This window comes from Myotis yumanensis, unplaced genomic scaffold (assembly GCF_028538775.1).
Source record: "Myotis yumanensis isolate MYYU_CA2020_CCGP unplaced genomic scaffold, mMyoYum1.0.hap1 SCAF_10, whole genome shotgun sequence".
Lineage (NCBI taxonomy): Eukaryota > Metazoa > Chordata > Mammalia > Chiroptera > Vespertilionidae > Myotis > Myotis yumanensis.
Window position 1 is genome coordinate 62515519 of NW_027223761.1, and position 23148 is coordinate 62538666.

The following is a 23148-nucleotide window of genomic DNA, read 5'->3' on the forward strand; positions in this document are numbered from 1 at the left end:
AAATTGCATCTGAATTGAGAGAACTGTCAATAAACCATAAGTATTTGGTAGGAAGCTATAGCTTTGGGTTTCCCTGAGTGTGGTAATTCTTATAACTGGCTGGACATGTCTCTTGCATGGACCTGGAAGCTATTCATGTGGAGCCATCACAAGAAATACTGGTCTTGTTTAGAACATGGGATTTCTAACCCAGAGTGCCCACCCACTGTGATCTCTTTTCCTTATAGCTGAACTGTCCCTCATGAGGAGAAGGGCATAGTAAAGACTAGCTCTTGGACTGCTGTGTGGCCTGCCAGGAAGATTCCTCCTATTGAAGAACGTTGATTGTTGACATTAGGTGTCTTCTGTCCTCTATTTGAAGCCAAACATGGCTTTTTGTAGTCATGGTAGTTTGACTGTTTAGCTGAACCCAAAATTACCACTAGTGAGTACTGACCCCCAGCTTTAGTTTCGTCTATTCATTGGCAACTATCATATCTATATTTATGGCCCAGACTTCTTACCATGAGTAATTGACCCTGAAATATTTCATAAGTGTCTCAAACTCAACAACTTACTCTCCTCCCAGTTATTTCCTCCGTTAAACAGCTTCTTCCCTAATAGTCCTCATTTTGATAAATGGTTTCACTATTCATTAATTAACCATACCTAATCTCCAGAGTCATCCTTGACTCTTCTCAATCAACTTCCAGTACCAAATCATGTTGATTCAACTTCCTAAAAGCTCTCAAGAAGTCATCATTTTCATGAACTAAAGTACCACTCTATCTGATTTTTCCCACCTTTAATCTTACCCTACTCTTTTCCATTCTGGCAATATTTCTAAAATAATAAATGCCGTATGCTTGCTTCAAATCTTTCAGTAATTGGTTAAGGACAAACTTCTTAATAAGGCTCATCATGATTTAACTCATGATTTCCTTTCCAACCAACCTATCTTTCCACCCTACACGTTAGCCAAGTTGAACTACTTTCAGCTATCTTAACACAACATGTCCTTTCATGTCTTCACGCCTTTTTGCACACTACACTATCTTTGTCTAGAGTTCTCAATCTTTGTCTCTGGTGAATATTCTCCTCATCCAATAAGTTTCAGGTCAAGTTTATATCCTCTGAGAAGTGTTCACTTATATCAGTGATCTTTTTCCATTCAAAGTATTTATTTATTGAATACCTCCACAATGTATAGATAGCACTGAGCTAAGTATTGTAGGATGTGTAAGCATGTGTAATATTTAGCCATTGTTTTCTAAAATATTAAAATCTGGTTGGGAAGACATAGGTACATATAAAAATTAAGCAACAACATATACAATCTTGACTTTCAAATCTATTTCTATAGCCTTGACCACTCATGTCATCTCAGTTGAAATTATTTTTATGCATTTCTACTTGGACATTTATCTCAATTCAGAAGGCTCAAGAAAAATTTAGCAATATCTTGCCAAACCTGTACCCTTTCATTATGCTCCTTTTATTTTTAAAGTCACCAAATTCCTTCAATTGTCAAGACTCAAAATTTCAGCTTCTTTTGATAGTTTTGCTTTTTTCATTTTCTTTATTCTATCATATACTAAAGTCATAATCTACTCTTTTCATGAAATATCTTTTCTTTCTATTTTTCTTTTCTACTTCACTACCACTCTTTTAACATTAGTCTGTTTGTTTATTTATTTAGGTTAATCCTCACCTAAGGATATTTTTCCCATTGATTTTTAGAGAGAGTGGAAAGGAGCAGGAGAGACACAGAGAGAGAAACATCGATGTGAGAAAGACACAAAGATTTGTTGCCTCCTGCACACCCCAGACCAGGGTCAGGGATTGAGCATGCACCCCACGTACATGCCTTGACTAGAATTAAACCTGGGACCTTTCTGTCCACAGGCCAATGCTTTATCCACTGAACAAAACCAGTTAGGGAAGTTTTGATTTCTTATCCCATTTTAAAATTTCTGCCTTTAAATTAGGGATTTTTAATCATATACATTTAATGTAATTATTGCTATGATTTGGTTAAAATCAATGATCTTACTCTGTTTCTATTTGTCTCCTATCTTCCTTATTATATCTATTTCCTTATTTTTGGATTGAAACATTTTTGTAATTAAATTTTATCTCATTTTTTTGGCTATTACACTATTATTTTGCTGATGTCACTTTAATAACTGATCCACCCCACCCCCAGAGCTTTATTGAGAAAAAAAATTGACACATAACAATGTGTAAGTTAAAAGTGTACAATGTGATGATTTGATACACACGTGTGTGTGTGTGTGTGTGTGTGTGTGTGTATGCATTAACCATTAATGTACCCTTCAGCTCATATATTTACCTGTTTATTTTGTTGTGGTGGTGAGAATACTCAAGATCTACTCTCTTAGCAACTTTGAAGTATATAATACAGTACTATTAAGTGTAGTCACCATGCTGTATATTAGATCCCAGAACTTATTGCTTTTATAACTAGTTAGATATATTTTTTGAGAAACTTTCATACTCTTTTCCATAGTGACTGTACCAATTTATATTCCCACCAACAAAATGGTTCCCCTTTCTCCACATCCTCTCCAGCATTTGTTACCTTTTTGATAACAGCTATTCTTAGTCATTGATACTTGATTTCAAAAGCTTCCTGGGACTTCTAATCTTGTTTAATTGAAGTCAGAATTCCTATTTCTCTCTGATGGTTGGCACATGTCTCAATTCAAGTTTTTAAGAGGACAAAACAGTAAAGATTTGTGAGCTGTGAAGCCTGTACCTCATTGCATTGAAGTAATATTCTGATATTGTGTGGGGGTGGATGGGAAAAAGAGTTCTGATCCTCAGTTATTCTTAGGTCTCCTCAGGGGTTGGGGGAGAGAGAAATATTGATGTGAGAGACACATCAATTGGTTGCCTCCTGCAAGTGCCCTGCCTGGAGCTTGGGAATGAACCTGCAACCCAGGTACATGCCCTCGACTGGGTATCGAACCCGAGACGCTTCGGTGTGCAGGCCGACGCCCCACCACTGAGCCATACCGGCCAGGGCAGAAGAGATCAACCAAAGAACTTGAGTGCGTAACCCATGGACACAGACAATAGGGTGAGGGGAGAGGATGGGCTAGACAGAGTCAATGGGGGGACATATAATACTTTCAACAGTAAAGATTAAAAAAAAATCATAGCTGGATCTTTCCGATTTTCCTGCCACTATTGTCTCCATACTCCAATTCTTATACTTCTGCTTGATAAACCTTTTTAAACTTATTTATGTCACTTTTATGCACTGTGAAAAGGCAACTTCATTCTTTCTTCTTTCTCATCCTTTTCTCCTAACTATTCAAAATATTTTTATTCTTTATAAAGATAGTACTATTCTAGTTTAGGCAGTAATATCAATCCCGTGGATTATTCCATTAATTTTTTTCTGGTCTCCTTGCCCCTAATTCCTCTCCATCCTTTTCATTCTCCAACATTCACACCAATAAGCTTTCTATAATAATAAAGAGGAATTTAACACTCCCTGCTTCCTAGCCAAACACAAGTATTTAAAATCTGATCCCAATTTGCATTCTAGATCATCTCCTGTCCTACCAGCAACATATCCTGCAGTCCTGCCATTCTGAACACTTTTACTTCCTTAGGGTTGGTGCCCTTTATAACACTGTAGGCCTAAACATGCCTACACTCAACCTATGCTTCTTTATTAGACAATTCATATGCATCCTTTAAGTCCTCTTCCCAACTGTAAATTTTGTACTTCTTTATTACTATGCTAATATTTCTGTAACAGCCCCCGTTACATGGTATTACGCATGTAATATCATGTAATTATCATTGCATGGTATTATAACTTAACTGCAAAACTTTCTTGGAGAGAGGACCATATATCATACACATTTCCATTCTGTCTGGCTATTGTCCTATCACTCTTTTCATTTCACAATCAAGTTACACTTGTTATCGTTACTTTCTTGTTCTATTTTTTTACAACTCATTGCAATCTCTTTTCTGTCCCCATCCCTCCAATAAAATTGCTCTGCCAAAGGCTGCCAGTGTGACTATTTTGTTGTGGAATATAGCGACACATCTGTGCTCGATATTCTCTTTGCTCCCTCAGATTCACCTCCCCACTTGTCTCTGCCTGGCAGAGACCAAGTGATCCCTGGCTTTTGTTTTATGGCTGAGTTTGGCCAATGGAAGACACTAGCAAGAAATGGGAGGGTGACAGAAAATATAGGTTTTTGGTAATTATTCTGGTGGCTTCCTCTCTGCTGCGCTTGGTTTAACAGTGGCAACGTTCCTCTACTAGGACTGCAGGTGCTGTCTGGCAGCGCTCTTCTATAGTTCAGGCCTGGGATGGTCATGCTGACTTTGTTGTCACTTCCATGGGTGCTTCACCATCTTTAGTTGGCTTCCTAGTCCCTTTATTAACCTCTTTTCAGTTATTCCTTTTAAATGTGCCACCTGTTTCCTGCCAGGATCCTGGAAGATGTAACTTTTTGTTATTGGTTCCCTAGAAACGATTTGATCTTCATAAACTTTCTTTAATTCCATGATACCACCCTCTCCTAGTCCTATCTTACCCATTCTATTCCTCTTTGTAGGCTTCTCCTTTTTCACTTCTTAAATGTTGCTGTTTTTTAGTGTTTTATCCTAATCTTGCTATCACAGCACATAATTCTCCATGGTTGATCTCATTCATTGTGTTAGCTTCACATATCTTAAGCTTACTAGTAGGTCTTTCTCTTGAGCTTTAGATCCAATAGATATGATGAAATAGCCTTTTCTTTGGGTCATCTTTGATCCATTATCCACACTTGTTCACAATAAATCGGAATATGTTAAAAAAGAAAAGTTGACCTTATCACCCATTGGTTTAAAATACTTCATTAGCATCTCTTAAACTTTCAGGATGAAGTTTATATTCCTAAGCATGCAGATGTATTTACCTCACCAATCTCATATCTAGCCAAGCTATTGTTATTTTGCATTCTATCATTCAGCCATGCTCTTACTCCCACACCACATCTTTCCTTCTATTACTCTTGGCCTTTGCACATGTTCATCCCTCTGTCTGGAATGACATCCATCCTCTTGTGTAATGATTAACTCTTATTTTCTTTAAAGCTTTGCTGAAGAGTCTCCTCTATTCCATGAGGTCTTGCCTGAACTACAATGAAGACTGAGAGGATAATTTAATTGTTCCTAGTTCTGATCCAGGAAACTATTGGCCACAGGTATTCTAAAAATGGAAGTACTTTAGTAAATGACATCAGGTACAGGTAAAATATTAACATAATTTATGCCTGAAATGTAGCTGTCTCTAGTAAATAAATATTAAATATTATTATCATTACTTGTTTGGTACTATTCTATATTCTTGAAGCATTCACTTCTCTCCTAGTTTATATAATGATTGTATTTTACATTGTTATACTTTTCCATATCCCCTTTACAATTCTTGACCTAGTGTTATGCATGTAGTAGCTCCAACAAACATTTCTAATAAATAAATGGGAAATATAGGATGTCAGAGAGTACTCTGTTGGTTTGCCATCTTATTGCTTCTAGATGACACATTTAAGCTAACCTGGAGAGGAAGCAGGAGACACTGTAGCTTTTTCAAGACACCAGGGAAAGATTTTCAGTGAGGAAAAACCCATTTCTAACCACAGAGTTACTCCTTTTACTTAAAATTATATCACTATAATTCAACACAATTTTCTCATCTTGGCAAAGATGAATAACCAATATCAATATTTAAAAATGGTTTTGATGATAGTTTCCAAAGACAATTATTCAACCTAAGCAGCATTGTAATTCCAAGACAACAAACTAAAATTCTGCCTTATTCTTGAAGCAAAATATTTATATTCCACTTAACCTTAATTTAATCTGTGAAAATAAAATAGTAATTAAGGAGTGAGGAGTAAGTGATGAAAAGGCCTATAAACTCAGCAACTAGAGACTTATTTAATTATTATACATTAATAATTACACATGATAATAAATTACTTACCTCAAGTTTATTGTTGGTCTGTGGGAAGAGGGAAAGTTTACTTTTAAGTTGGATTCTTGAATTTGTTTGAGGGCCTCTTCTAATGGAGGCACTGGTTTTTGAAAAAGTAAGGGGATAATAAAAATCAAATAGTTCAGAATTACTGCATCGTCAACAATCTCTTTATAGAAGTAGAAACATCAATGATGAGAATCATTGATCAGCTGCCTTCTGCAAGTCCCCTATTGGGCTTTGAGCCCACAACCCGAGCCAGCAATCTGGGGATGAGCCCTGACTGGGAACTGAACCGTGACTTCCTGGTTCATAGGCTGGTGCTCAACCACTGAGCCACACTGGCCTGGCGAAACACAGCTGTCTTCTAAGTATATTATTTCTCCTGAAACTCTCTTAAGACATGATTTTTCTCTGATTACATACTACCTATAATTCAAATCTTGGCACCTCCACACTGTCTTTCCTGCTTTCTCCTTTGAAAAACCCATGTCATCAAACTTCCCTTATTACAATGTTTGTTATTTACCCTAAAATGCTTAAGCAAAACCAGTATATTATTATGTATGGATTAGTTCAGACTTGAACTCCAGAGATAGACCATTTCCCTAATCAAGGAGTAATAGCATAATATACTAGTGACCAAAACACAATTATGAAATGGTTTGCTGGATATTCTAATCATAAAGGACCAGTCCTCTTGAGGCAGATACTATCAAGCTGTAGCTTTTTCTAATTAGCATAATCAATGTCCAAAATGGATTTTTATTAGTGAAAAATAATAGCCTTTTGAATAGCCTGATGAATATTTAATATGGGCTTTCTTTGTTGAAATTAAAGGCATTCAAAACAAGTGGATTTGCCTAAACATTTTAATCAGTCCCAACCCTTGCATGAACACAGAATAAGAATCTAGGGAGGTCTATACTCTTTACGTTACGAATGGCATTTCAGGTTTCATCTCTAACCAGTCTGGTGTCCAGCCGTTAATATAGGAACATTTCTGATGTCCAATACCAGAAGGCATAGAATTCTGTCTCTGGAATGTGGCTGTGTAAGGACCTTTCATTTAAGGTGCAGTCAGAGAACCTAAAAAGACAGAGAACTGGGACTTTCTTGAATTTACTGAAAAAGTTGTATAAATTGTTTTATATCTGCTTTGCTAATGACTAGTCATGCTAGATGATAGTCTGAGATTTGCTTTTATTAACTTTCACCACTTGTCTATCAAAGACAACTTAAAAACTAACTTAGGTCAATTTACAACCACCATTATTACTTTTGTTGTTATCTTATGACCTCCCAGTAACTACCTCTCATTTGCTGAGGATAATATAAGCCTAGGTTTTTTGAGTGCTTACTGTGTATTAGGGTGTTATTATTTCATTTAACCCACTAGTGCCATTGTTTTACTCTCATATTCTCCCTCTAACAATTTTCTGACTTCACTGAAACCATCAATCCGTCGTTCTTCTTTTGTAGCATGGGAAAGAGTCAGCTATCATGCATACATGATAAACTAAACTCATAGACCAATAGCTGTCTTACATAGTTTTGTTCTTCATTGATAGCACTGAATTTTCTTAAGTTATTAATATTTTGTACAGGTAATATATTCATATTCAGAAATAAAGAATATATGATACACATTTGGCAGCTTACTCTCATTGCTCATTCATATATTCTTTCATTGTCTCTTTATGCAAATATAAGTAAATATATTGGAATTTTCCCCTTTTCTCACATAGAAGGCAAAATATTATGTATACTGATCTCGGCCTTGATTTTACAATTAATATATCCTGGAAGTCAGGGATAAATACAGGTTTTATGAAAGCATATAATTTGTTTTTGCAAAAACTCTTTTGACTCTTTGTACCTAGATGCTTTGATTAGCACCCTTTTTGAAGCAAACAATATTCATGAGTGGTAACTACTTCTCTGAGGCATTTGACACAAATTATTATATCTTCTCTCTTAAAACTACCTCCTCTTTTGTCTTCATATACATTATTTTCTTTGTTTTCTTTTGATTTGCATCTGCTTTCTTGATAACTACTTCTCAAAATCCACTTTTAGTTTTTCTTGCTCTACCTGTAGTAAATGTAATAGTGTGTATAAAGACTTTATTTTAGGCCCTATACTCAGTCTTTGGTTTATACTCTGTTATTTAGCTTATCTTTCCTATGGCTTCATTTATCAACTATATATATCTACTCATTAGTGACTCTTAAATATAGATTTCAATTCCATATCTTTTTCTTAAATTTCAGGCCCATATTTCTAGTTGCTGATTTGATTTCCCCATTTGAATGAGTCATGTGAGGCTCAAATTCAATGTACTGATTATATATCCTGAATATATTACCTCTTATTACCATATCCAGTGAAGTGCTTTAATTTAGTAGCTTAGCATCTCTTGCCTCAAATATTAAAATAATCTCTACTCTACCTATTTTAGTGTCTCTACTTCAATCTATCTTCCATGTGGTAACTGTAATTATCTTTCTAACAAATAAATCTAATTGTAGCAGGGACCCCTAATTTCCTTCCTAATATCAATTTTTCCTTTCTTTCTTGGCAATAGACTCTATATTGTTAGGGGTGGCAATATAAACACATAAAAATTTTTTTCAATCTCTTTTGCAGATGGACATATAAAAAATTTAAAGGTAGCTCAGAGGTATAGCCTTTTGGCCTTTACATTTCTTCTTTCTTCCTTGCCAATAGCATTGACATGATGGCTGGAGTTCCAGAAGCTACCATGTAACCATGAGAGTGAAGATATAAACCACATACTAAGGATGGTTGAGTTGAGGGACAGAAGGAGTCTGGGTTACTAGTGACACTGCATAATCATCAAAACAACCTAAGGCTTTCATAATATACAAGAGAAAAATGAATCCCTTTCACCTCTAAGCTATTATTATTTTTAGTAGTATTACTAGTTGCCCTTACTGACAGCAATATTTCTTACTGGCACAATAATGGTTTGCATTTAAGTTAAAATACATTAAGTTGATTGCATTTTGGAGAAAGATGAGATTCCTACCATGGCATACAGTGCTCTTTGAGAATTGGTTCCAACTAAAATTTTTCTAGCCTCAAAACCACTTCTTTTCACTTTCCCCTCCCCACCATACTATGCTTCAGATATACTGCAATACATAATTTATTTGTAAAAACTATTCCTTCTGTCTGGGAAGTTTTTTTTTTAAATTTTTGGTTTGGTTTCTCTTGCCTGGCAAAATGTTTATTTTTTAAGGTTAAAATTGTTATTTTTTCCAGGGATGATGCCCTTGATATTCCAGTATAGGCTTAGTGTTTGTTCTATGTTCTTATAATACATTCTGCTACCATAGCAATTATCACTATATTTATTTTCAATGTCTATATTATTCTCAGCTCCAAAATAAGCTGTGAGATCTTTAATGGTAGAGTACAATTAGATTTCTCTATAGTTGTGCTTAGCCCAGGTATAACATATGTTTGGTGAACACATAAAGATGCTGCCTATCCCTTTTCTTTCTGAAGCTTTGACAGTTTGTTGTTAATTCCATGTTATTATTTAAGGTATAAAAAATGTAGATGGATACCAAAGAATCAACCACAATCACATTTAAATTATTAATTGATTCCAGGTCTTAAATTGTTAGATTATATCACTGTGTAGACTTTCCTTTTATTTTGCCAGTCTCTCAAATATGAACTTGAGTAACATGTGAATAAATGCCAGAATAAATGTGACACTAATTTACTGAGCCTAAATGTTAAATTTTCCTTTTATAAAGCTATTTATTAGGTCAAATTTAAAAATAACAAAACATTTAAGCCGTATAAAGTAGAAACAAACTTGTGAAAATTCAAAATTTACTAATACAACCAACAAAATATTCTCCAAATTAAACCTAAATTAAATTGCAATTTTTCATTTGGTTAAAGTCTTATTACTTAAAAAGGGATACTAGTCTTTTTAATTTAAATGTCTATGTTGTTTCTTTATTATTTTGTCATTTACTCAAGTCAAATGTGATTATAGCTTTCATTTTTGTTCTCATATTATTCTAGAAATTAAGATACCTGCTCTCCTCCGCTGTGAAAGAGGAATATGGGCCCGCTGGAAATTTTCAGTAACTTCTTCAAACTTCTCTTTTCTTTGTTGAAGTATTTGTTCTCTAATTTGGTGTTCTCTTTCTTCTCGTTCTTTTTGTTTCTCTTCAAAATATCTAAATTTAAACATAAAGAAGATAGCAGAATTAGGTAATAAGTTTTAAAAATCTCAACACAGAAAATAGTTTCAAAACAATGCATTATATACTAGTAATATAGGGTGTCTCAAAAATGTATACACACACTTTGAATAATCATAAAAGCAGTGTTTATTAAAATACATTTCATTATCAAAATTGAACTACCAGCTGTTAAAGTATGTAAACATTTTTGGGGCACCCTATATATTTAAAAATTTTATTGACTTAGAAACAACACATCTAGCATTTTAAAAAAGCCATTGGCAAAAAAATTTAAATAGCTTTGTAAGTGGTAATTTCAGAACTTTATCCAGGTCAAAGAGAAGTCTTTACAATGAGGCTCTTTCTAATTTCCTACCTCCCAAGTTCTGCTGCAGAAAAATTTTTTTCTAAAAAGCTACCTTATTTTCTGTAATGTGAAGAACTAATTCATTGGTGAAAGAAGCAGTCTTGCAAATTATAAGACAGTAAAGGAAATACTGTATATTTCTCTTTTTCTTTTAGACCAAAAATTTAAAATTGGCTGCCATGTTAAGTCTGAACTGTGTTAAAAATCCAGACAATTTACATAAAAATCTTGATTTCTAATCTCTCTTGAAAGTGTGGAAGACTTGGCATCCCTGGACTTTTATTCACTTATGGCTATAAACACCTATATATAATCCTTACCATTCCCTATTTTTCTTAACATTCACATTTTATTTATTTTTGATTGCCCCTGGGCACTTGTTTATGTTATCTAATTTAAACTGTATTTTAAACTGTTTCAAAGAATTAATGTTTGAAAAATATGTGTGTGTTTCAATTATTTTTGCTGGATAATGAGAAAAATTTAAAAAGCAAGCCTGCAACTCACTGGTAGAGAAGCCTCTTGGAATGCATGGTGATAGGGGTGGTTGGTAGAACTAATCTTTAAGATTTTTAGTGTCATAGGTTACTAGTAACTATCTTTCCAAAGCATCCACTGGTTGGGGCATTATTCCAGTCTAAATAACTCAGATTTGTGGAACTATATTTCTGGGAAGTAGGGCTACTGATCTTCAAGTGGTCTAACTCCTATGGTAAGTAGGAGGTTGTAGTGTAGTGCCACAGGAGGGAGAGAAGATTTTTACCTCTCCAAACAAACAAACTCCTTAAATAATCCCTCCATGTCAAGACAAAGAAGCGTACTTTCACCACTTGATTCAACACAGCACTGGAAGATTCTATGAAAACACTGTTAAAACTAATTAAACAAATACAGTAGGATACAAAATCAACATACAAAAATCGGTTGTGTTTTTGTATACTAACAACAAACAATCTGGGAAGGAAATTTTATTTTTTATTTTATTTTTTATTTTTTTTTTATTTTTCGCTTAAAGTATTACAAAGGGTATTACATAAGTGTCCTTTTTTCCCCCCCGCCCTTGACAAACCCCTACCCTCCCTTACCCCCCAGTGTCTTATGTCCATTAGTTATGCTTATATGCATGCATACAAGTCCTTCGGTTGAACTCTTACTCCCCTCCCTCCTGCCCCCCAACTCTCTCTGGCCTTGGGAAGGAAATTTTAAAAAATTCCATTTATAATAGCATCAAAAAGAATAAAATACTTAGGAAAAAACTTAATCACGGTGGTGAAAGACTTGTATACTGAAACTACAAAATGTTCCTGAAAGAAATTCACTCTCTCTCTCTCTCTCTCTCTCTCTCTCTCTCTCTCTCTCTCTCACACACACACACACACACACACACACACAAATGGAAAGACATCCCATGTTAATGGATTGGCAGACTTAATGTTGTTAACATGTCAATACTACCCAAAATGACAATCCTTATCAAAATCCCAATGATTTTTTTTCCAGAAACATAAAAAATACATCTTAAAATTCATATGTAATCTCAAGGGACCCCAAATGATCAAAACTTTATTGAAAAAGAACAATGACAAAAGTCTTATACTTTCTGATTTAAAAACTTACTAACATCTATGGGAATCAAAGCATTGTAGTACTGACATAAAGATAGATGCACAGACCAATGGAGCATAGAGCCAAGAAATAAACCTTTGCAAGGTCAAATGAATTACAAGAAGGGTGCCAAACCCATTCAATGAGGAAAATAATTTTTTTAGCTAATAATGTTAGAAGCATTTGGTATCTATATGCAAAGATAGATGCTTCACTATGTTCATTGCAGCATTATTCATGGTGACTAAGACATGGGAACAACTGAAGTGTCCTTTGATAGATGATGTTATACATAGGATGTGGCACATATATAAAATGAAATATTACTCAACCATAAAAATGATAAAATACTGCCATTTGCAACAACATGGATGGATCTTGAGAATATTATGCTAAGTGAAATAAATCAGATATAGAAGTCAAGAACCATATGACTTTCACTAATATGTGAAATATAAAACTGGAAGCAACCAATGAAAAAATAAGACAAACAAGGAAAAACTTAAAAGAAGGGCAGACATAACCCACAAAAAGGACACTCCTGGAACACCTGGCTCAGTTGATCAGGGACATGTACTCCTTGACCCCATAGAACACCTACAACATAAGGCCATGATACCAAGAATGGGAGACATAAAAGACCCACCTAATACATAGGAACGAAAACAGAGAGATAGCCAAAATGGGGAGAAAAGGAAACATTGCAAGAACAGGAGAAATCTCCAGAAAAAGAGTGAAATGGAATGGAGGCAAGTAATCTACCAGATATAGAGTTCAAAACAATGGTTAATACATTGTTTGTGGTTAGTTTTTATCGCGCGCTAACAGGTGGCGCGTGGTGCGGGCCATTTTTGCTATTTTTTTTTTTGCACAAATGGCAATGTTCAGTAAAATTACGATAACTTTAGTTTACATATCTATATGTTACCCGCATTCTACCGCTAGTCTATAAAAAAACGTATTAATACGTGTCCCGCGCTCTACTTACTACCAGTCAACGTAAAACGTATAAATACGTTTCCCGCATACAATTAAAATAATGCTCAACGAACTTAGTGAGAACTTCAATGGTATAAAAGGACATAAAAACCATAAAAAAGAGAATCAGCCAGAAATGTAGAATACAATAACTGAAATGAACACTACACTAAAAGGAATCAATATCAGATCAGATAAAGCAAAGGACTGAATTGGCAATTTGGAAGATAAGGCAGCAGAAAACACCTAATCAGAGAAGCCAACAGAAAAAAGAATTAAAAAATGAGGATAATTTAAAGCAGTGGTCACCAACCTTTCAGACCTCATGGACCACTAGTGGTCCGTGGACCACCAGTTGGTTACCGCTGGTTTAAAGGACCTCTTGGAAAACATCAAGTGTAAGAACATCTTCATCATAGGGATACCAGAAAGAAGAGAGAGAGCAAGGGACGGAGAACCTATTTGAAGAAGTACTGAAAAAATTTCCTTAACCCAGTGTAGGAAGAAGACATACAAGTTCAGAAAGCAGAGTCCAAAACAAGATAAACCTAAAAAGACCAACACCAAGGCACATCCTAATTAAAATGGGAAAGGTTAAAGACAAAAAGAGAATCTTAAAAGCACCAAGAGAAAGTTAACTACAAGGGACCTCTAATAGGACTATCAGCTGATTTCTTAACAGAACTTTTGCAGGCCAGAAGGGATTGGCATGAAATATTCAAAGTGATGAAACCCAAAGACCTACAAACAAGACTACTCTACCCAGCAAGGCTATCATTTAAATTGAACTTCCCAGACCTAAAAAAGCTAAAGAAGTTTATCACCACCAAACTATTATTACAAAAAACATTGAAGGGACTTTTTAAAGGAAAAAAAGGAACATAAATATGAATAATAAACTGGTAATAACTGTGTATACATCAATAATTACTCTAAGTATAAATAGATTTAAATGCCTAATCAGAAGACAGGGTAGCAGCATGAATAAGAAAACAATATCCATATATATGCTGTCTACAATATTCCCAATTCAGATAAAAATATACCTATAGCCTAAAAATAAAGGGATAGAAAAAGATATTTTATGCAATTGGAAACAAAAAAGTTGGGTAGCACTATTTATACCATACAAAATGAACTTTAAAACAAAGGTTGTAATAAAAGCAAATATAATACCCAATGATAAAGAGATCATTCTAACAAAAGGATGTAACTGTTGTAAACATAGGAGCATCTAAATATACAAAGCAAATATTGATAGACATAAAGGAAGAGATTGACTGTAATACACTTATATTATTTAAAATACCGTTGACATCATGGATAGATCTTTCAAACAGAAAATCAACAAGGGAATAGCAACCTTAAAAGACACATTCTACTAGATGAATTTAATTGATACTTTTGAGTATTTCGCTTAAAGCCCCAGAATATACATTCTTTTCAAGTTCACATGGAAAATTTTCCAAGATAGACCACATGTTAGGACACAAAACAAGTTTCAATAAATTTAAGGAGACTGTAATATCAAACATCTTTTTCGACTACAATGGTATGGAACTAGAAATCAATTACAAGAATAAAATGGAGAAGCACTCAAATGAAGGTTAAAAAACATACTACTAAGCAATAAATGGGTTAACAATGAGATTAAGGAAGAAATCAAAAGATACTTTGAGCCCCTTTAACCAGTTTGGCTCAGTGGATAGAATGTCAGCCCGCAGACTGAAGGGTCCTGGGTATGATTCCAGTCAAGAGCATGTACCTTGTTTGCAGGTTTGATCCCTGGCCCGGGTTGGGGCACATGCGGGAGGCAACCAATCAATGTGTCTCTCTCACATCAATGATGTTTCTCTCTCTGTGTATCTCCCCCTTCCTTCCATTCTGTCTAAAAATCAATGGGAAAATATCCTTAGGATTAACAAAACAAAACAAAAAAGATACTTTAAGACAAATGAAAATTAAAATACAACAATCCAAAATCTATGGGACACAGTAAAAGCAGTCCTATGAGGAAAATTCATAGCAATACAGGCCTACCTCAAGAAACAAGAAAAATCTCAAATAAACCATCTAATCTTACATGTAAAGAAACTAAAAAAAGAATAAACAAACCAAGCCCAAAGTGGATAAAAGGAAAGAAATATGAAGATCACAATGAAAAATAAACACAATAGAGTCTAGAAGAATAATACAAAAGATCAATGAAATTAGGAGCTGGTTCTTTGAAAAGACAAACCAGATTGATAAACCTTTAACCAGACTCATGAAGAAAAAAAAGAGAAAGGACCCAAATAAATAAAATAAAAAATGAAAGAGGAGAAGTGACAACTGATACCACAGAAATAACCATCGTGGCCACAACTTTCTTTAACAATAGAACTCAAGCAGTATTAAGAGTACTCAAGGTCACAGGAGACACATGCAGGACTGGAGAGCTGGCCTTTTGTGATGCATTTTTTTCTTTGTGGATGAAGCCACGTTTCAGATTTAGGTAGTTACAACTGTCTGGACATATGATCATATTTAAGTTTAAAATTCAATTATTTTTTGAGATAATTAGAAATTAAAGAAATTTTAAAATATGATAAACTATCACTGTTTCAAATTAAAAAATGCAATTGGAGAAAAAATGTTTTTAAGAATAAAATATTACATTTTAAAATGAGGATATTCCCACCAGGGTATCAATGGAGACCATGTGAAGAAGAGCTAGCACTCCCACTACTGATCAGCAGTAATAAAGAGCCCCTCCCCCAACCAACCTAGCAATGAGGTGGTTTCTCCTAATCTCTCTCTCTATGTTGGCACAGTGCCAAAGACAGCCAGCTAAAGCTGAAGGTTTAAATAAGCCCAAGAGTCTATAACACAATACAAAAGTGCCCAGATTTCAAAAGACAATCACTTGTCATTCCAAGAATTAGGAAGATCTAAAACTGAATGAAAAAGATAATCTAAAGATGCCAAAATCAAGATGATAGAGATGTTAGAACTATCTGACAAAAATTTTAAATGCTTGATAAAATCTTTGAAGCATGAGAAAAATGCTTCAATGAACAACTATGGACATGTTTGCAAATGAAAAAAATAGGTCTCAAAAATAAATAGAATATATAAAGACTACCCAAATGGAAATTTTAAAACTTAAAAAATACAACTGAAATGAAAAACTCAGTAGATTTATTAAGAGAAAACATAGAAAAGATGTCAGTCCTCCCTACACCACATAGATATACAGGTAATAATGGAATTTCTAGAAACATCTAGGCAATACTTTTTGCAAGTACTGACAAGATTATTCTAAATTTTATATGAAAGGCAAACAAATTAGAATACCTAAACCAATTTTGAAAAAGAGGTATAAAGTGAGAGGAATCAGTCTATTGTATTTGAAGATTTACCATATATATATATATATAAAATCAAAATTGTGTAGTATTGGTAGAGGGATAGACATAAAGATTAACAGAATGGAGAATCCAGAACTAAACCCACACAAATATGCTCAGCTGGTTTTTGAAAAGGTGCAAAAAGAATTCATGGAGGAAAGATAGCTTTTCCAACAAATGATGCTAGACTAACTGGATATCCATAGACAAAACAAAACAAAAAACCTTGACCTAAGTCTCATACCTTATATAAAAGTTAAATTAAAATATATCACTATAAAACTATAAACTTTATATAGTTTATAAACCTACTAGAGGCCTGGTGCATGAAATTCATGCATGGTGGGGGGGGGGGTCCCCTCAGCCCAGCTTGCACCCTCTCCAATCCGGGACCCCCTGGGGGATGTCTGACTGCTGGTTTAGGCCCGATCCCAGGGATCAGGTCTAAACTGGCAGTTGGATATTCCTCTCACAATCCTGGACCACTGGCTCCTAATCGCTCACCTGCCTGCTTGCCTCTAACTGCCCCCCCCGCCAGCCTGGCTGCCCCCAACTATACCCCCCGCCAGCCTGGTCACCCCAAATGCACCCCCTGCTGGCCTGGTTGCCCCCAAGAGGCCCCCACTGCCGGCCTGGTTGCCCCACACAGCCTGCTTATTCAGTCATTTGGTTTCCCTCACTGATCCCCCTGCTGGCTTGGTTGCCCCATGCAGCCTGCTTGTTCAGTTGTTTGGTCGTCCCTCACTAACCACCTTGCCAGCCTGGTTGTAGGCCGCCATCTTGTGAGGGTGTGAGGGTCAATTTGCATATTACCTCTTTATTATATAGGATAAGCTATAAAAAGTTTATAGAACTTCTAGGAAAAAACATAGGAGAAAATCTTCAGAATCCAGGGCCAAGCAAAGAGCTCAGACTTGAAATCAAAAGTATAATCTATAAAAATAAAAATTGATAAACTGGACTTCCTAAAAATTAAAAACTTTTGCTCTGAGAAAAACCAAATTAAGAATATAAAAAGATAAGCATTAGCACAGTAGAAAATATTTGCAAACCACTTATCTGACAAAGGACTAGTATCTAGAATATATAGAGCTATCAAAACTCAACTGTAAAAAAGCAAATAATTTAACTAGAAAATAGATAAAATATGTTAAGAGAAATTTCATTAAAAGAGAATAGGCAGATGGCAAATAAGTACATGAAAAGATATTGTTTCACTAATCATTGGGGAAGTGAATGTTAAAACCATAATGAGATATTACTGCACACTTAAAGAATGGTTAAAATAAAAAGTAGACAACATTTAGTGAAGATTAGAAAACTGGATCACTCTTATACTGCTGGTGAGTTTAGTCACACTGAAAAAACAGTTTGGCATTTTCTTACAACATTAAACATACCACCACTGTATTCTTGGTTATCCCAGAGATATAAAACCTTGTGTTCACACAAAAACCTATCCATGAATCTTTATAGCAGCTTTATTCACTGTAACCCCAAACTGGAAATTACCTAGATGTCCTACAATGGGCAAATGGTTAAATAAACTAGTCCATCTATATCATGGATTAAAACGCAACAATAAAAAAGAATGAACTACTGCCTGACCGGTGTTGCTCAGTGGTTGAGCATTGATCTATGAAACAGAAGGTCACGGTTCGATCCCCAGTCAGGGCACATGCCTGGGTTGTGGGCTCCAGCCCCAGTAGGGGGCATGCAGGAGGCAGCCGATCAATGATTCTCTTATCATTGATGTTTCTATCTCTCTCTCCCTCTCCCTTCATCTCTGAAATCAAAAATATATTTAAGGAGAAAAAAATAAAAGGAATAACTACCTGGATGAATCCCAGGGAATTGTGTTGAGTAAGAAAAGCCAATCTGAAAGATTACACACAGTATAATCCCATTTATATAACCTCTAGAAATAAGAACAGATGAGTGATTTCCAGGGGAGTGGTGTGGGAGGGAAGTAGGTTTGGCTATAAAAAGACAATGTGCAGAATCTTAGTGGTGATGGAAATGTACTGTATCTTGACTATGTATAAATGTCATCATCCTGGTTGTGAGACTGAGCTATAGGTTTTGCAAGATTTCACCATTCTGAAACATTGAATAAAGGTTATTATGGAATCTTACAATATTATTTTTAAAAACTGCATGTGAATCTACAATTATCTTACAATAAAGACTTTAATTTTAAAAATTACAGCTAATGGAGAAAAATTTAAAATTATTTAAAATTGATATTAGAGACAGGAAGGGAGAGAGAGAGAGAGAGAGAGAGAGAGAGAGAGAGAGAGAGAGAGAGAGAGAATGAATCTTGGACGTGAGAAACATCGCTTGGTTGCCTCCTGTTGTACATGCCCTGATGGGGATTGAACCTGCAAGCTGGCTATGTGCCCTCACCAGAAATTAAACTGGCCACCTTTTTGGTGAACAGGATGCTGTTCCAATAAACTGGCCAGGACAGAGGGAGAAAATTTTTGATTAAAAGAATTCACCAAGAATACTTGTCAGAGGATGCTATTGTAAACTAAAAAAGCTTAACAGCTCAAGGGCAAGACAATATTAGTAATATAACAGAGTAGAATATTTGATCTTCACAATGAGTATCAGTGCAAGAAGAAAAGATCAAACTACATTTATCATAATCTGTATAAAAGATTATAGAAATATACATTGTAATTTTAAAAGATTTATATTAAACTGTTAGAATAAAGTTTGTATAATCTATAAGTATTCCATTTATGATAATGCTGTTCATGCACCACCCATAATTGATCTTTGACTCCTTTTGACTCTATCTACTCAAACCCAACTCTACCTCAGATCACTATAACAGCTTTTTGCCTCTTCTCTTTGCCTATAGCCTATGCTTCAAGTCATCCTCCACCTCGTTGCTATAATGAGCTAAAATATAAATTTGATCATGACATTTCTATTTTACTATTTCAACAGCATCTCAGAGTCCTAAGGATAGAGTTTAATTTCTTTAGATTGGGCAGAAAAGTTTTTTTTAAGTGAAATGTCTCCTATCAACTCTATAGCTCAGGGGTCCTCAAACTACGGAACCGCGGGCCACATGCAAACACAAACATTGTATCTGTTCCCGTTTTGTTTTTTTACTTCAAAATAAGATATGTGCAGTGTGCATAGGAATTTGTTCATAGTTTTTTTTTTTAAACTTTAGTCCGGCCCTCCAACGGTCTGAGGGACAGTGAACTGGCCCCCTGTTTAAAAAGTTTGCGGACCCCTGCATAGCTTCATCTTCTGATGCTCTGCTACATTTTTCTGTGCCTTAGGCACACAAAACTTTTCTCTTATCTTTCATAACATTAAGCTTTTTCAATTATTGTTCTCTTTTCTTAAAACATATTTACTCCTCATTTTCCCTGGTTACCTAATAACCTTTATTATTCCTTGTCTTGTAGCATATAAAATATGTTTCCATAGTACCTTGTAAGCGACTCTATCAGAGTACTTATTGCATAACATTGCCATCTTTTATTACTTTACTTTTAGTAATTAGAGAGCAGGAACCATGCATTTTATTTTTATTCTCCAGTATTTTAAACCCAGTAAAAGTTGAGTAAATATTTTAAATGGTCAGTGATAACTTCCAAAAATACTAAATTTCTTTAATATATTATCAATAATATACTCACAGATATTTAAACCTATGATATCTAAATTTATTTGAATCAATTTATATTTTTTAGCTTATACCATATATTCATTTATGGTGGTTTGACAAATATGACTTATCATTTAAAGTATAATTCCTTCCTATTTGTTATAAGGGTACATTTTTTTCTGCTTTATGGGCAACTCCAAACTTTGTCATTCTAATAGGTAATGCAGCTATCCCTTACTTTATGTTCACAAAATAATTCATTTCATGATTCTCTAGGTAGATTTTTATGCCTTTAGGATATTTAAAGGAATCTTTTTTATTATATATTAGAGGCCTGTTGCATGAAGAGATTCGTGCAATAGGCCTTCCCTTCTCCTGGCTGCTGGCACCGGTTTTCCTCCAGCACCCAGGACCCAGGCTTTCACCCTGGCTGGAGCTGCCTTCCATCTTCGCTGCTCCGGCCGGAGCCGCCTTTAGTCTTCAGTCTTCGCTCTGCCCCTTGGAGCCTACATATGCAAATTAACCGCCATCTTTGTTGGGTTAATTTGCATACCCTCCTGATTGGCTGGTTAGTGTAGCGAAGGTATGGTCAATTTACATGCTTGTCTATTATTAGGTAAGATTTTAGTGATTCTTCCCAAGTGCTTGTCCCTCATCTGTTATTTGGTAGCGTTTCCTCTTCTCTTTTTTGGGGGGCTATTTTGCCTATTCTGACCTTTTTTCTCTTATTCTGACAGTTAGTTACAGAGAAATTTTTCTGATCATCTGTATATGCTTACATCATATTGTTTAAAAAATGTATGAAGACTCCTTTTGGAATTTTTACTTCTTAAAATTTATTACAATACCTTTTCTTCATGAAGTCACATTTAATCTATTGCCATTTCTAAAGTTTAATGGTAAAATGAAATATTTTTCCCTGATATTATGTTTAATCATTGGTAATCAACTATATTAAATGAATAGATGCCTGTTCATTTATTTACCAAAAGATAGTTCTAAAATTGAAAATTAAAAACAATGTAGGAAATAAATTAGTTCTTTTATGTGTCTGTATATCTTAAAATCACTTGGTCTACAAAGCAGCATCTTAGAAAGTTGCTTGAGGATGTGCTCCAGCAAACTAATGATATAAAACAAAATGAAAACAAGAATGCTATGGGAGGCAAGAAACTGTGGCTCCAACTCTTAAGAGCAGTAAAGGGAAGTCCCAGGATGCCAGTGTACATTAGGCCTAAAAGGTAACCAGTGCCTATTGATGAAGGCAAGAGGTCTTAAAGGGAAACAAGGACTCCATTGTATAGACCAGCCGTGGGCAAACTACGGCCCGCGGGCCGGATCCGGCCCGTTTGAAATGAATAAAACTAAAAGAAAAAAAGACCGTACCCTTTTATGTAATGATGTTTACTTTGAATTTATATTAGTTCACACAAACACTCCATCCATGCTTTTGTTCCGGCCCTCCAGTCCAGTTTAAGAACCCATTGTGGCCCTCGAGTCAAAAAGTTTGTCCACCCCTGGTACAGACACTGAATACAAGAATGGAAACCATGAGAATATGGTAAAAACATTCAAGAAAAATACTGGCAAAGAAAAAAGGAGTGAAAAAATCAAATGAGTGAGATTTTTTTAGCAATTAATGGAAATAAATAGCACTTGGTACTATGAACATTGTCCTTTGAATGCTACTGGGGATAGCACTGACAATGTCAAAGTATAACTGAGAAATAATGAAAGTAGACTGTCTCTAGAAAAAAATACTTAAACCGCCCCCCCCCCCCCCCCCAATTGGTGACCATAATGTGAGTGGACAGTATGAACTTAGATGATGTAAAGCATAAATGGATAGATAATAGGAAGGCCAAAAAGACCATAATGATACATATTTTAAAATTCATTAGTGTGTACATATTTTGACCCCCTTTATAAAAGGTGAAATATAGAGACAAATGATTAATGTTTAAAAAAGAAATTAAAAAAATATTTTTATTGATCTCAGAGACAAAAGGAGAGTGAAAGAGAGAGAAACATCAATAATGAGAGAGAATCATTGATTGGCTGCCTCCTGCATGCCCCCCTACTGGGGATCAAACCCAAAACCCAGGCATGTACCCTGACCGGGAATCTCACTGTGACCTCCTGGTTCATAGGTCCACACTCAATCACTGCACCACACTGGCCGGGCTAAAAAATAAATTTTTATGTCTTTACATAGCATTGTAGTATAACTGAAAAATAACAAATAATGAAATCATACCGGAAAATGTTCTGCCTTTTAGAATTTTAAATCAATATTTCCCACATACAAATTTATATAAATGTTTGATGAGGGAAGACAGGAAGTTTAAAGATCAAATCCATCCTGGCTGGTGTGGCTCAGTGGTTGAGTGTCAACCCATGGACCAGGGAGTCACGGTTTGATTCCTGGTCAGAGCATATGCCCGGGCTGCGGCCTTGATCCCCAGGAAGGGGTGTGCAGAAGCAGCCAATTGATGATTTTCTCTCATCATTGATGTTTTTATCTCTCCCTCTCCCTTCCTCTCTCTGAAATCAATAAAAACATATTTAAAATAAAAAAATCAAATCCACATATAAAGCCTGCTATTTCACAGAGCAAGTCAACTATTAGAAAACACAATGGACAAATGTTAATTTATTAATCAACAAAATAAATAAGCTTAACAGGAAAGAAGCACTATGTGACAGACACCATGATAATTACTTTTACTAGTATTTGTGTTCTCAACGAGTCCTCTATAATATCACCTTTTTTGTTCTACTAACAATCCCTTGAAATAGATTGTATTAATTCAAATAATAAATGAGAAACTGAGACTTAAAGAGATTAAATAACTTCCTCTAACTCATGAAGCTAGGACTTTAACCTAGATAGATCTCTGACTCCAAAGCCCATGACCCTTTTATTCATCTTTATTGAACATTTATCATGC

General features: G+C 35.0%; 1 protein-coding gene across 7 annotated transcripts in view; it reads right to left on the reverse strand.

Annotated features, from left to right (window-relative positions):
- CEP126 (centrosomal protein 126) overlaps window positions 1–23148 on the reverse strand; it is an 83154-nt gene that overhangs the window by 53264 nt on the left and 6742 nt on the right. For all 7 annotated transcript variants that reach the window (XM_070425911.1, XM_070425906.1, XM_070425909.1 and 4 more), the window contains exons 3-4: window positions 10073–10218; window positions 6002–6092 (exon numbers count right to left, since the gene is read on the reverse strand). In XM_070425911.1, coding sequence (XP_070282012.1) covers window positions 6002–6092; window positions 10073–10218 — 237 coding nt within the window. The remainder of the gene's footprint in view (window positions 1–6001; window positions 6093–10072; window positions 10219–23148) is intronic.